Source organism: Pipistrellus hanaki (assembly GCF_964339955.1).
Source record: "Pipistrellus hanaki genome assembly, chromosome: 11".
Lineage (NCBI taxonomy): Eukaryota > Metazoa > Chordata > Mammalia > Chiroptera > Vespertilionidae > Pipistrellus > Pipistrellus hanaki.
The window spans coordinates 5,178,333-5,191,695 of record NC_140513.1 but is presented as its reverse complement, the minus strand read 5'-3'; the positions used below and the strand labels follow the sequence as shown (position 1 = coordinate 5,191,695).

The 13,363-nt window shown below is 50.0% G+C and overlaps 1 protein-coding gene across 4 annotated transcripts in view; it reads left to right on the top strand.

The window, feature by feature from the left end:
- Window positions 1-13,363, top strand: part of GARNL3 (GTPase activating Rap/RanGAP domain like 3) — an 83,318-nt gene that overhangs the window by 10,680 nt on the left and 59,275 nt on the right. For 2 of the 4 annotated variants that reach the window (XM_084898336.1, XM_084898335.1), the window contains exon 2: window positions 1,368-1,538. The exons of 1 other annotated variant lie outside the window; for it this stretch is intronic. In XM_084898336.1, coding sequence (XP_084754462.1) covers window positions 1,368-1,538 — 171 coding nt within the window. Of the gene's footprint in view, window positions 1-1,367; window positions 1,543-13,363 lie in introns of those variants that run through there. One more of the 4 variants, XM_084898339.1, reaches the window with a different exon arrangement.

The following is a 13,363-nucleotide window of genomic DNA, read 5'->3' as shown; positions in this document are numbered from 1 at the left end:
ATGTGTGTGTCTCTCTCTCCTTCCCCCTCTCTCTCCCTTCTACTCTCTCTAAAAATTAATGGAAAAAATATCCTCGGTTGAGAATTCAAAACAAAACAAAACCTCATAGAAACATAACAGTATGCGTATGGTGATTACCAGAGGGAAAGGGGGGGTAGAAGAGGGGAAAGGGGGAATAAGTGGTGATGGAAGGACTTGACTCGGGTGGTGAACACAATTCAACATAGAGATGACTTATTATAAAATGGTTGACCTGACGCCTATCTACTTTTATTAACTAACTAGAGGCCCGGTGCACGAAATCCATGCAGGGCCCTCAGCCCCCACCGCCACAGTGGCTGCCTCGGCCCCCACTGCCAAGGCTTCATGCGGAAGGTTGTCCAGAAGGATGTCTGGTCTAATTAGCATATTATGCTTTTATTATAGATGTTACCCCAATAAATTCAGTAAAAAAGAAGACATTATAAGGAGTCCCTTCTGACCAGTGCTGTAAGGGTGCTCTCCATGTCCCACTCCTGAGTCGCTGGGCTTGGTGTGCTTGCCTGTCTGTGGGAGAGAAGGAGCAGGCCGCTTCAGGCTGCGTTTCTCTGTGTTCCCACGGGCAGTCGTGTGTCGATCCACTGCCACATTCGAAATGTGGGCTTGGTCCTCTGTCTACAGTGGCGTGGCCAGCGTAAGCCCGCTCTTTGCCGATGAGGAGATATCCCCCCACCCGCCTCCCAGACTCACGCAGTGATGGCACGAGGCTCCTGCTGGCTGTTCTCCAGGAGCCCTCTAGACCAGTGGTCGCCAACCTTTCAGACCTCGCGGCCACTGGTTGGCGACCACTGCGGGGTGAGGGCTGCCTTTTTCTGGATACGTCGGTGGCGGCTTAAATGCCCACTGGCCTCCTTTGCCCCAGCGCCCCCTGGCTTCTGTGTGTGTGTTGGGGGGTATCCCAGTAGGAACAGCCCTCAGAAGCCACAGGTTAGTTCTCTCCTCTCCTGTTGGGACTCCGAGCCCTGGGTGCACGTTAGTGTTGGTATTGCGAGCCTAAACGGAGGGCGGTCATGAGAATGTGGCCGCCTCACAGGGAGCCCTCTGCCGCTGGCCACGCAGCCACCGAGAGGACCTGGCAGCCGCGGTGACACGGCCAGGTCTGCTGACAGTGTGGGCGGCTTCACCTGCGGCCAAGGGCCGTGTGGATGTGGACGGTGCCTCCTCTCCCTCGCAGGCTCATGCAGGAAGGGCGTGACATGGGCTAGGTGGGACACTGGGTCTTGCGAGTGCCTTGGCTTCCTGCCCTGACTTACTAATGGGGCTGGCCTCTGGGTACCAGCGATCGGCCGTCATTCTCTGTTCTCAGTGCCTTTCCCACTCCTTTGCAGCACAGCGCCTCAGCCTCCAGGCCCGCCCATGGATCCGCTGACGAAGGGGTCCTGCGGGGGTCAGGCCGCACAGACCCTGCTGTGGAAAGCAACCTCATCTCTCTCCTTCCGCATCCAGCCCCTCCAGACGTGGCCGGCAGCAGGCCCTGACGCGGAGTCCCAGGTCACCCTGTAAGTAAGTAGAAGAACGTCCTCTGTTTGGGCTCGTGTTCACTGGAACCTGAAATCCCTCAGTGCTCAGGGAGAGCATGGCCTCTCTGAGGGGAGGGGAGGGAGGGAGAAGGAGTGGATATTGGTTTGGGAGATTTCAGGTTTTGTTCTTACTGATATCTTACTCATGTGTGTATTTATTTACTTGGCAGCATTCATTGAGCACCTGCTCAGCCAGGCCTGTTTCAGTGTAGTAAGCAAAACAGATTCAGTTCCTGTGTTGAGGGCATTTACAGCTCATGGGACAGAATCAAATAACCACACAAATGAACGCTAACTAATTTGTGGTATGTGCTACTAAATGTGTTGTCTTGATTCAGTAAACTTTTACAGAATGCCTTCTGTAACATACTGGGGATATAAGAGACTATGAGATTCCCTTAGAGTATCTAGAAGGGGAAATCCAACATTATTCAGAAAAGTGGTAATAATATCTATGCTATAACTAATATGTTACTAGATTCTAAGCCCCACAGGGTGGTAATTATGGTTTCCTGTTTACTCCTGAATCCGCAGGGTTTTGTGATGGTGTGCAGTCATATTTGTTAGATGAATGGGTAAGTGATCGAAGAAGTAGTACAAGGCAGAGTGCTTAGCTCTCGGGGGAATCAAAGGCAACTAGATGCTGAGATATGATTGACTTAAAAACAGATGATACGTTTATGCATAGAGGCATAGCCCATGCATGGTCAGTAGTGCCGGGAAGGGCTGGGGAGAGGATGGAGGGGGCTAAGAGGGGGAGGTGTGTGGAAAGGGGGACATTTGAGTACTTTTCAACAGTAAAGCTAAATTAAACCAAAAAACAAATGAGACTCTTTGGCATTTCAATGCAAAAAGATATTTATGGATGCTCACTGTACCCCGTGCTTTTGTGAAGCTAATTTCTCATGGGGAGGGAGCGGGGGTGGGGAAGGAGATGGGTCAGAATCACCTGTGAGGCTTACTGTGGCTCCAGATTCGGATCAGTGGCTGTGGAGTGGGTAGGAGAGGGCTCTTCAGGACTCTTCTCCTCCAGGCACTTAGAGCCTTTCCTGGGAAACACAAGTATCCGAATGATCCCGTGCTCCCAGAAGAGAAGCATGCTCCACTGCGGGCGGAGGAAGTAGCCGCTGGAGGACGGGAGCAGAGGGGCGGCAGTGGAGCTTAGCTGGTCACCAGGCAGGAACAGGGGAATAGGTCACTGTACACAGAGGGGACGGCGGAGCTGGGGCTGGGGGACCTGGGACTGTGGCCAGCAGTGTGGACAGGCATGACAGCGGCGGTTCTCTACCCGCTGCCCCTGAGAACCACCCTGGAGGCTTCAAAAACACAGGGAAACCCGTACCATCCCTCCAGGACCCTGAGGTCTACCAGTATTTTATGAAGCCCCCACGTGATTCGCATGAAAGTGTAAAAAAGGAACTGATGTTGAGAAAGGCTGCTTTTAAAAATGTGAGAGATGCGAAGTAGTTACGAAGCACCTTATGTGCCTAGCTAAGAGGTCGGAACTTTGTATCTTAGGCCATGGGGAGCCATTGGTAGCTGTTATGGTGTTACAAGATGATGCAGTTTTAAATAGACAAGGTGCACAGAATTCGGATAAGTTCCTAATTGCTAGTTCTGCTGTGGATTGATTCCTCAGGGAGACTAGAGGACGTTTCAGAACGACGGCCATACCTTCCACAAAGTGCCCCTGAGCTCTGTCTATGAGAATATGGGAAGTGAATATTTTCTTGATTTGAAACTGAAATCTCAAATTTCAGTGAATATTGAATTATCTGAGCAAAATGCTCCTGATTTTTGGAGGCCTCTGGTAACCAGTCCTGGGCAGTCCTGGCACGCTGGAAGGGAGAGAAGGGACGCCAGGGCTCCATCTACCAAAGGTGGGGTGGGGACCAGACAGAGGGTTACTTGTCCTCACAGTGGTCCAGCCAGCACCTCCTCTTCTCTAGACTACCAGCCCCATAATGCATCGTGAAGATGACGTCATCAAAGGGGGCGGGTGGAACTTTAGAAGAGCCTATAAAAAGCAGCCCGATGTGGCGCATTCTGGGCCCTATTGGTGAATCCTGTTAGGCTCTGCTGATTGGCGGCTGCGGATGTTAGGTTCTCTGGAAAATGTGCTGGAAAGATGTCCTTTAGAACTGTTATTCTGTGCACCACTCTTTCATTAACTCATTCACTCAGCAAATATTTATTGATTACTTGCATACCGGGCATTTGCACAGACATCCTAAATGTGTTTTGCTTATTTAGTCTTCACACAAAAAAAGAAAACCAGATGAGGTAGCTCCTGTTAGCTTCATTTTACAGATAAGGAAGCAAGCTGAGTGCAGAACAGCTATGAGACTTGTCCTGGTTGACCAGAGAGCTGTGTGTTGTCTTCCCTACTACTAGTATTTCCTTCTGGAAAAACCCACCCAAGCCTTCTAGAGGCAGGTGGAGAGCCCATCTGCTTTGGTCTCCCTGTTGGAGATTGACGTGGAGAGTGACACAGCAGTTCCCGGGCAGCCATGCAGGCAAGTGTCTGCCCCCCTGTGAGCAGACTGTTCCCGCTCTAAGCTTGGGGGAAGGAGTGGCAAGCTGGAAGTACATTGGGCTTCAGGGCTGATTGCCAGTGAAACTCTAACAGTGAAATTTATATTTTAATTTCCATTTGCCCAACTCCTGTACTAATTCCCAATCGATTCCAAACATAGAGAGGGAGCAGATGACTTACTGATACACTCCCAAAACTCCAACAACTGTGAGACAGGCAGGGATCTGTGTGGGTCTGGTGAGGAGAGGCTGGTTTGGTTTGTTGGGTTTGATGCTCTTGTTCTTGCCTGTCTTGGCAGAGTACCTGGCATGTAGAAAGGGCTCACTAAATATATTTGTTGGTGTAAGTTAAGGGTCATAGAGCAGGGATGCCAGTTAGAAGGCTTCTGCACCAAGGAAGGTCTGTGCTAAAGCAGAGAATGTGAGAATGGAAAAGAGAAGGGACAAGGCACTCAGAGACCTTGTGGAATTCTGCCCAGGTCCTCAGGGTCAAATGGCACATGCAAGGTTACACATTGCAGTTTACTGGCCTCTGTCTAGGGAATCGGTTATATAAAACAGGGCCCATCTACTCAGTAGAATACAATGTGGCCATAAGGAAGAATACAGGAGCTTTTTGGTACTGATTTGGAAAGATCGCCAAGGTATATGAACTTTAAAATAACAGAAACAAGAAGTAGAGTTATGCTTGGTTTGCTGCCATTTGTGTAAAGTGACCGGGGGGTGAGGGGAGTAGGGGGGGGAGAATACGTATTTCTCTTTCTTTGCATCCAGCCTCTTTGGGAGACACACCAACAATCCATGGGGAGAGGAGGTGCAGGGCTGAGAGAGCAGAGGGGGAGGCTTTGCCCTGTTCAGCCTTTTAGTGTTGAATCAAGGGAGTGTGTTATCTCTTCAAAGAATGAAATACAAATACCCTGATGCAAACCTCTTACAACTTTCCAAAGCAGTGCTGTGCGGGAGCAGGAACAGGGCCTGGCCACTGACTAGGTGTTGGATGTGAGAGGAGACAGAGAAGACTCTGGACTTGGTACCTTGAGCAACTGGGAAAAGTTGGCAGTTCTGCTCACTTAGATGTGGATGCAGCAGGGGAGTGAGTGGGATCCCGGCCGGTTGTTTGAGGGGCTGCTCGGGTGTCCACAGAACGCTGTCCAGCAGTTGGAAGCCTGAGTTTGCGTTTGGTTGGAGAGAAAGAGCCAATCGGAGGTTTGATTTGAGCCTCGTTAGTTAGCACAGAGGTGCGGGAACAGTGAGGTGCCCAGGGAGGGAGGCCCCCTGACTGAAGGGAGCGGAATGTGGATCTCCCAGGTCAGAGTGACTTGGAGTCCCAGGCTGAGTGGGGGAGGAGCATGGGCATTCTCTGCCAGAACATCCTGGCCTTGGCTTGGAACAGAGGCTGCAGTGCCCTGCTCACCACTGAGCTCCACATCCCCTCGAGGGATAATTGCTGAAAGCAATCACTTTTCCTCAAGGAGGTTATGCCATTACTAAGAACTGTATTCCTTTGATGATTCAAGTTTTCTATTCTTTGAAATTGTACAGTCCTCATGGGCCAGCAACCCATTTTTGATGCTCACCTCATCTCCAAGTACAGTACAGAACACCATAAGGACACGCTATAAATAGGGACTGGGTGTTATCACTCTTTTAATCAGTGCTGTTAAAGGGCGATAGGAATTGGTTTAGGCTCTCCTGCCCCGAATTCACGTCGGCCAACACTCATTTCTTTAAATCTCGTGCTGGCCATGCAAGCAGGCTGGCGGTGTCTTGTCATCTCTGATAATAAATGTTCTCAGTTAAAACACTTGCCTCCTCTGTTTCTATCTGTTTGGTTTATCTGCTATTTCGCTTTCTTTAAAGAGCACCCTCCTCTCCTTCCCTTGCCGCCCTCCCTCACTCATGGTTTCATGGGCACATTTTCTTAGACTGTCTCAGAATCAGAGTAGCTGGCTGAAGTAAAAATTTCAGAAAATCTTTCAAAAATAGAGTTTGACCTCAAAAGCACAGAGTAAGCTGATTTTCTTCTACTACGTGCTCTGCATGTGCTTGGAGGAAAACGGCACAGATAAGCATGGACTGGATCTAAATTGGCCCAGAAAAAATCAGAATATGATACAGAGGTTGTTTAAAAAGTAGCCTGGGCCTTCCCCCTCTACTGGCTTGCCTCAAGGTGAAATTCAGTCAGTTCCATAACCCTTACTTTTATGTTTGAAATGAAGAATTTTTCATGTTAGTATTGGCTATGAAGGGGATCAAAATATGCCACTGAAAAACCCGCCACTTTGGCCTAAGAATTCTTTTGAGCTGAACAATTAGAAAAAAGCAGACACAGGAAGATCTCTCACTCCCCCCCCCCCCCCGTCTGCCTAAAAGCAGGGCAGAATTTCCTTTTATAAATTAAGTTCTAGGAGGAGGAGAACCGCACTGCCAGCAGAGAAAGAGAGCCACCACGACGAGTCTTCATGCACAAGCCTTGCTGAATCGCCCTCACAGACCATTAGTTCCCCCAGGGTTTCACCTTCCGTGATTTACCCTCCTAGAGGCCCCAGGTCCCTTTTCTTCTGTCCAGTCACTACACCACAGTCTATTGCCCTTTGTTAAAATGATATATAAATCCCAGTATTTAACTGCTTCTTTGGTTTTGCTTCTCTGTGGAGCCCTTGAACAGGTAAAATTAAAAATAGCCGAAACCGGTTTGGCTCAATGGATAGAGCGTCAGCTTGGGGTCTGAAGGGTCCCGGGTTCGATTCCGGTCAAGGGCATGTACCTTGGTTGCAGGCATATCCCCTGTAGGGGGTGTGCAAGAGGCAGCTGATCGATGACTCTCTCTCATCGATGTTTCTAACTCTGTATCTCTCTCCCTTCCTCTCTGTACAAAATCAATAAAATATATTTTAAAAATAAATAAATAAAATAAAATAAAATAAAATGTGTGCTCATTTCCTCCTGTTAGTCTGTCTTTTGTCATTTTAATTCACTGGCCCCTGTCACAGAACCTAACAGAAGAGAGGAAAAGTTTTTCCTACTATGTTACTAAAATGAGAAAATTTTTTATTATGGCATCTTCCAGCTTACCCCTAACTTTCCACAAAGAGCTTTTTTTTTCTTATTTGTGTTGTTCTTTAAGCTGACACACATTTTCTTCCTAATAACATGCACAACCTATATTTATTCAAGTATCAATAGTTATTGAATAAATATAGGTCCACCTATCATCTATCAGGAACTTGAAAATAGCTCTCCAGTCTCCACTTACACATGATAACCAATAGCATGTCCCAAAGTCCCCCATTATCTCACCCTCAAATCCTGTGTAAGCAGACAGGAAGACTGGGAAGGCCGGGTAAGAACCTGTGAAACAGTGAGGGCCTGTGAGACAGAGGGACTGGGCTGGTCCAATGAGGGAGATGATCACTGAGGATACGGGATGATTGATATAGAGCTTAGAAGACAGGGAGACGTCAAAGGTGAGTCCATAGCTTGGAGATTGTGAAAATAATTGTGCACCAACAGAAACGAGAAACCAAGCTATTGGATGAGTTTTGGAAAAAACATACTGAGCTACTGGTGTTTCTGGGAGAATTAGGAAAGGTAATTAAGGCTGGAGGGGTATGTTTGAGATGTGCCAGTAATATTGATGCTGTCAGAGTAGGTAATTCCTTTAAAGCACATATGTCAAACACAAGGCCCGCGGGCCAAATCTAGCCCTCTAGGCCTTGCAATGTGGCCCGCACCGCGCTGTCATCTCTGCACTCCGCTGTCAGTTTATGACATTGTCAGTTTATGACTGTTCAGTAAACCATTCGGCCCGTGATTTAGGCTGGATTTTAGATTTTGGCCCCTTCTCTGATTGAGTTCGACACCCCTACTTTAAAGGATAGCCACTGGGGAGCACTTCAAGTTCAGAAAGAGGATGGGCCTGTGAGGGGGACAGAGATGGGATGGGTTCCTGGGACTGGACAGAGGAGATACTTCCGCACACATCCAGCAGGTAGGAAGTGAGTGTGCCAACATTTCTGAGAATTACCTTTAGAATTTTTTTTTTTAACTATAGGTGCTTAGATCCCACTCCTGAAGATTCTGATTGAGGAGGTCTGGGTGAAAACTGGCATTATATGAAAATGTATTAAGCAGACTTTAAAACTTTAGCAAGGAATGATAGGAAACTTTATGACATCATGTGGGGGTGCGATTCAGAAGCACCCCCTCTGGAGAGCAGCCTTCTGCTCAGAGTCTGGGTGCAGTTGGAGCAAGACTTGCAAATGAATCTCAGTGGGGGGCTCTGAGGACCTGGAGACCGGCTTGGGAAGGATTTCCCCAGAGAAGTGAAGTCAGCAGGTGGGGGGGATGCAGCAATGTATGCTGTGTGCCCATTTCCCCCTAAACACGTTTCTGCTGAACACTTCGTGGTCTTGCATGTATAGCTTCCTGTGGGCACTGCTTCCCAAACCAAACTGTTCTCTGAGCTGGAGACCCCTCCATCTGACCTCACCAGAGAGGAGGGCCCCGTCACCGTGGAGCGGGGGAGAGGAAGCAGATTGCACATTGCATCTCGCAGGCGTCTTTTGTAGACGCCAGCGTTTGGATGGTGGGTCTTGAGCTGAGGAGAGGGTGGAAGACCTCCCAGGCTTCTGCTTCGGGCACCCCCCCCCTCCCCAACGACCAAATATACTGCTTATGAAGGCAGTACCAAGCGGCTGTTGGACAGTGGACCGGATCAGCTGTACACAGTGTTCTTTACTTTCGTTTCTGGGAAGTCCTGGGCACTTTATATTTCCCCTCCGCACTGCAAGTGCTCCCGGCAGGGGCCACATCTCAGCGTCACACCTGGTGCCCCAGAGGTCCAGTAACTGCTTATGGAAGGACTGAAAGGATTTTGAGTTGGACACAGCTTTTTAAGTTAAACATTTTATTTTGTGAGAACCAAGATTCGTATGCAGTTACAAGAAATAGCACAGACACCCCATGTGCCCTACCCAGTGTCTCCCAATGTAACGTCATTGGTACACCCAGTTGTCTTAGGTTTCCCATTGTACTTGCCATTTCACTTACTTGTAACTTCATTCATCCGCCATCACAGACAAGACATGGAGTGGCTCCATCTCCACCCACTTTTATAACCACACCCCGTCCCTCCTCCCTCTATAATGCCGTCATTTCAGGAAGGTTACCTAAATGGAGTCATACACTATGCAGTCTTTTAGGGTTGGCTTTTTTCACTCCGCATCATTCCCTGAAGATTGATCCAAGGTGTTACGTGTATCAGTAGGTAGTTCCTTTAAATTGCTGAGTACTATGCCAAGTGAGGAGTCACTGTTTACCAACTCAACTCTCCATCAGCAGCGTGTGAGTTCTGTGTGCTCCATATCCTAGCCAACACTTGGGATTGTCAGGAATTGGTGTGGATGCACCACGATTTGACTGCTCACTCTTTGCAGGACCCCCAGGCCTTTTCCAGTTTGGGGCTAATGTGAATAAAGCTGCCGTGAGCCACGTGAAGGATTCTGTGAATATGCATTTTCATTTCTCTGGGATAAATGCCCCAGGGTCAAATACCATTGCTGGGTCCTGTGGTGACTGCAGGCCAGGGATCCTGGCTCTGAAACCCTTTTGGTCTAGAAACCTGCCCACTCACTTCTACGCTCTGTAAGCTGGTGTCCTAGATCTCTTCAGGAGCGGTCAGGAATCTTCCATTTCCTCACTGGAAATTCCCGGCATCTCTGCTTTTCCTCATCGCTTACCTTCAGGAGAGACAGCCCCTCCTCCTGAGCAATAAGCTACCTCGAGCCTGGTGTCAGGAGGTGCTGGGCTCCCTCTAAGCCTGTATCTGTAGTCTGGTGCATTTGATACCTTCTCTGTCACTGAAATTGGGGGGGTCCCTTCCATCTGTCACTTACTACCTGCTGGTCAGGGGGCAGGGCATGGTCCTGGCCTGGGGTGTTGAGCTATGCTGTCAGGAGCTTCTGAAAAACTGCCTGATGTCCTCAGCGTCTCTGCAGCCCACGCTGTGGGCTCCAGTGCTCCCTGCGGGGCTGGAGGCGACCGAGGCCTGGGTGAGCGGGCTCTGGCCAGTCCTTAGGGTCAGTCACTGGTCTATGGGTGAGTTCATAAGGGCCGGTGTTGAACTTCCACTTCCTTCTTTTTCCTTATTTGGTTCCCTGTCTTTGACTCTTTGATGGGGGTTGTCCCTCTTTCCAGGAATCCACTTATTACATAATGGCAATTTTTCCAGCTCTGCGTGGAGCTGGACAGCTTTGCTCTCATCCTGGGCCACATTTAGAGTCCTCTGGAAGGTCCTCAGCTCTGCTCCTGCAGGTGAAGCCATCGATTTACCAACCCGAGGCGTCTATATTTAGAACCCAGACCACACTGCATGGGAGCGCCTTGGCTCCGGTGCATTTCGCACCTGCTTTGTTCCGGTGACACACTTTGGTCCCGGCATTTTCCTGGGGAGGGCCCTGCTGGGCCAGCACTTTAGGGAGGAATGACCGGAGCTGCCTCGCCTGCCCCGGAGGCCGGCTGCGGGGCCCCAGCGGGAAAGAAGGAAGGCACCTGCTTAAAACTAAAAAAAGTTAGTGATCCTTTATGTAGAACTCCCCTTCCCAGGGCTCTCTCTAGCAACCTGGGGAGAATTCATGCTAATAACAAGGGTAATAATCATATGAACAATTATTGAGCACATCACCACCTTTTATTCACAAAGGAATGAAGACCCATCTGACTGAGCACCTCCCTCAGGTGCCTCCCACCTCCTCCCCTCACAGACCGTGATGGAGGCCTGTCCTTTCCCGTGAACGGGCTGCAGGATGGCGACAGGTTTCCCAGATTGCAGAGTCACCCGGAAGAGCGGCGTTTTCTAGAACATTCCTGCGGACCATCCGCACCGAGGCCTCGGCTGCTGTCAGACCGCAGCCTCTGGGAATAGGGCCAGGGAACATTCATTTTTAGAATGCCCCCCCAGGGACTCTGTCCAGTATTTTTTGGGGGGCGCATACTATTCCCAGGTTATGGGTGGGCCTGAAGCCAACAGAGGGATCGAGAGGATGCAGGGCAGGGGGGCCACACAGGTCCCTGCTGCAGCTGCTCCACTCGCCTGTAACGCAGAGGCCGCACAGACCTGTGGCCGGGGCAGGGCCATCTCCCTTGTTTTCTAAAACGGGCCTTGCTGAAGCAGAGTTTGCTGCCCCTGAGAGTGAGAGAAATCCCGGCCCTCCAGCTTCTGAGGACCCCTGTCGGTGGCAGTCATTCTCACACTGCTTTGCGACTCTCTGGGATAAAGCACTGCCCTGGCCAGGTAGCTCATAAAGCACCGGCCTGGCCGGGTAGCTCCGTTGGATAGAACATTGTCCCAATGCACCAAGGTTGGGGGTTTGATCCCCAGTCAGGTACATACAAGAATCAATCAATGAATCATAAATAAGTGGAACAACAAATCTCTCTCTGTCTCTCCTTCCCTCTCTACACTCCCTCTCTTCATCTCCCTGCCCCTCTGTCTCTCCCTTTCCCTTTCCCTCTCCTTCTCTTCCTCTCTCTAAAATCAATCAATAATTTTTTTTTTTAAAAAGATAAAATCACCACCCTGGCTGGTTTTCTCAGTGGTTAGAGCATCAGCCTGAGGACCAAAGGGTCACAAGTTCAATTTCTGGTCAAGGGCACATACCTGAGTTGCAGGTTTGATTTCTGGTCCTGGTAGGGGTATGTGCAGGAGGCAGCCAGTCACATTGGTGTTTTACTCTCTCTGTCTCCCCTCCTCCATCCCTTCCACTCTCTCTCTAAAGATTAATGGGGGGGGAAATATCCTTGGGTAAGGATTAAAACAATAACAACAGCAAAAAAAGATAAAATCACCTGTTATATATAATAGGTAAACCTGGAATCTTAGTGACTTAAACAATAGAAGTTATTTCTCACTATATCATAGCCGAGTGAGGGTATTTCTACTTGGGATCTTCTGTGGGGTCATTTAGGGCACATCTTCTTGGTCTTCACAGCCCTGACCGTTCAGCCAGAGGCTGGGCAAGGAGAGCAGGGATGATTCATGGGAAATCGATGCGCTAGGTCTGCAAGAGGTGCCCATCCTTTCCACCCACGTTCCATTGGCCAGATCTTACTGTGTGGGGTCCAGAAACAGAGCGATTTCTCAAGACTAAGAGGCCCTTCATCTGGAGACTCCGTTCCTTTCTGTCTTTGCTTGACACCCATCCAGCTCTTGCCTGGGCTCATCTCTTCCTTGTCCAAAACCTGGCTGACGTCAGCCAGCAGAGCCAGCGTTGCTCTGATCTGTCCAGCCTCTTTCGCTAGCGCTACAGGCTCCGAAGGCACCGTTCCACCTTCTGCATCACCGTAGGTGAACGTTTTACTACATCTTTTCTACTTTATAACACAGATTCCCATCTTTCACCTGCGCTCCATTTCCGCGCCGCACCGGCGGCGGCGGTTTCCGCGCCGGCTGCTGACTGCCCGCTAAGCCAGTGCCACATGTTTCAGGTGGTTGCTATGGCAGCACCCACTGCAAGATACCGGCTTCTGTATTAGTTCAGGTGACACAGCAGCTTTAAGAGGTAAACCCGAATTCTACGTGCGTAACTGAACGTTTGTTTTTTGCTCGCATCATATTCTAGCACAGATGTTCTTGGGAGCGTGGGCTTCCACGCCGTCACTCAGAGGCCCAGATGTTTTCCATCTTGGAGCTCCGCCTTTTGGTGGGTCCTTGGAGTCCGCTCCACTTGCTGGCCCTGGGGAGGGCGAGGAAGTGCCCCCTGGGATGTGCCTGAAAGTGGCCCCCATCACTTCTGTCCACACTCTCTTGGTTAGGACGGAGTCACATGTCACACTCCCCACCAGAGAGGCCAGAGATGTTGTCTGGACACAAGCCCCACAGGAAAAGAACAGCTTTTGGGATGCACCTAGCAGGGTCCGCCTCTTGGGCCAGGACTGTCTGCCTGATGGAATGACACCAGGGACTTACTGGGGAAGATGGCACAGGCAGCCTTTCTCGGGGCTCATGAGGATGCCATCAGGCAGTGGCTAGTGAGATCCAGATGTGTGCAGTTATCTTCATTAATGCGCACATGTTTACTGCAGGCCCACCCCGTCCGGGCAGCAGGCCCACATGGGGCTGGAGGAGAACAAACTCCCCTTGGAACTGGGGGATCCCCTCTCATCACACCCTCTGTGCTGGAACCAGGGGCCAGGGGGCCTGGGGAGGGAGGAGGGGGGAAGGCTTTGATATGGCTGCTTCGAGTGCTCCCACAGCCCCTGAACTCCAG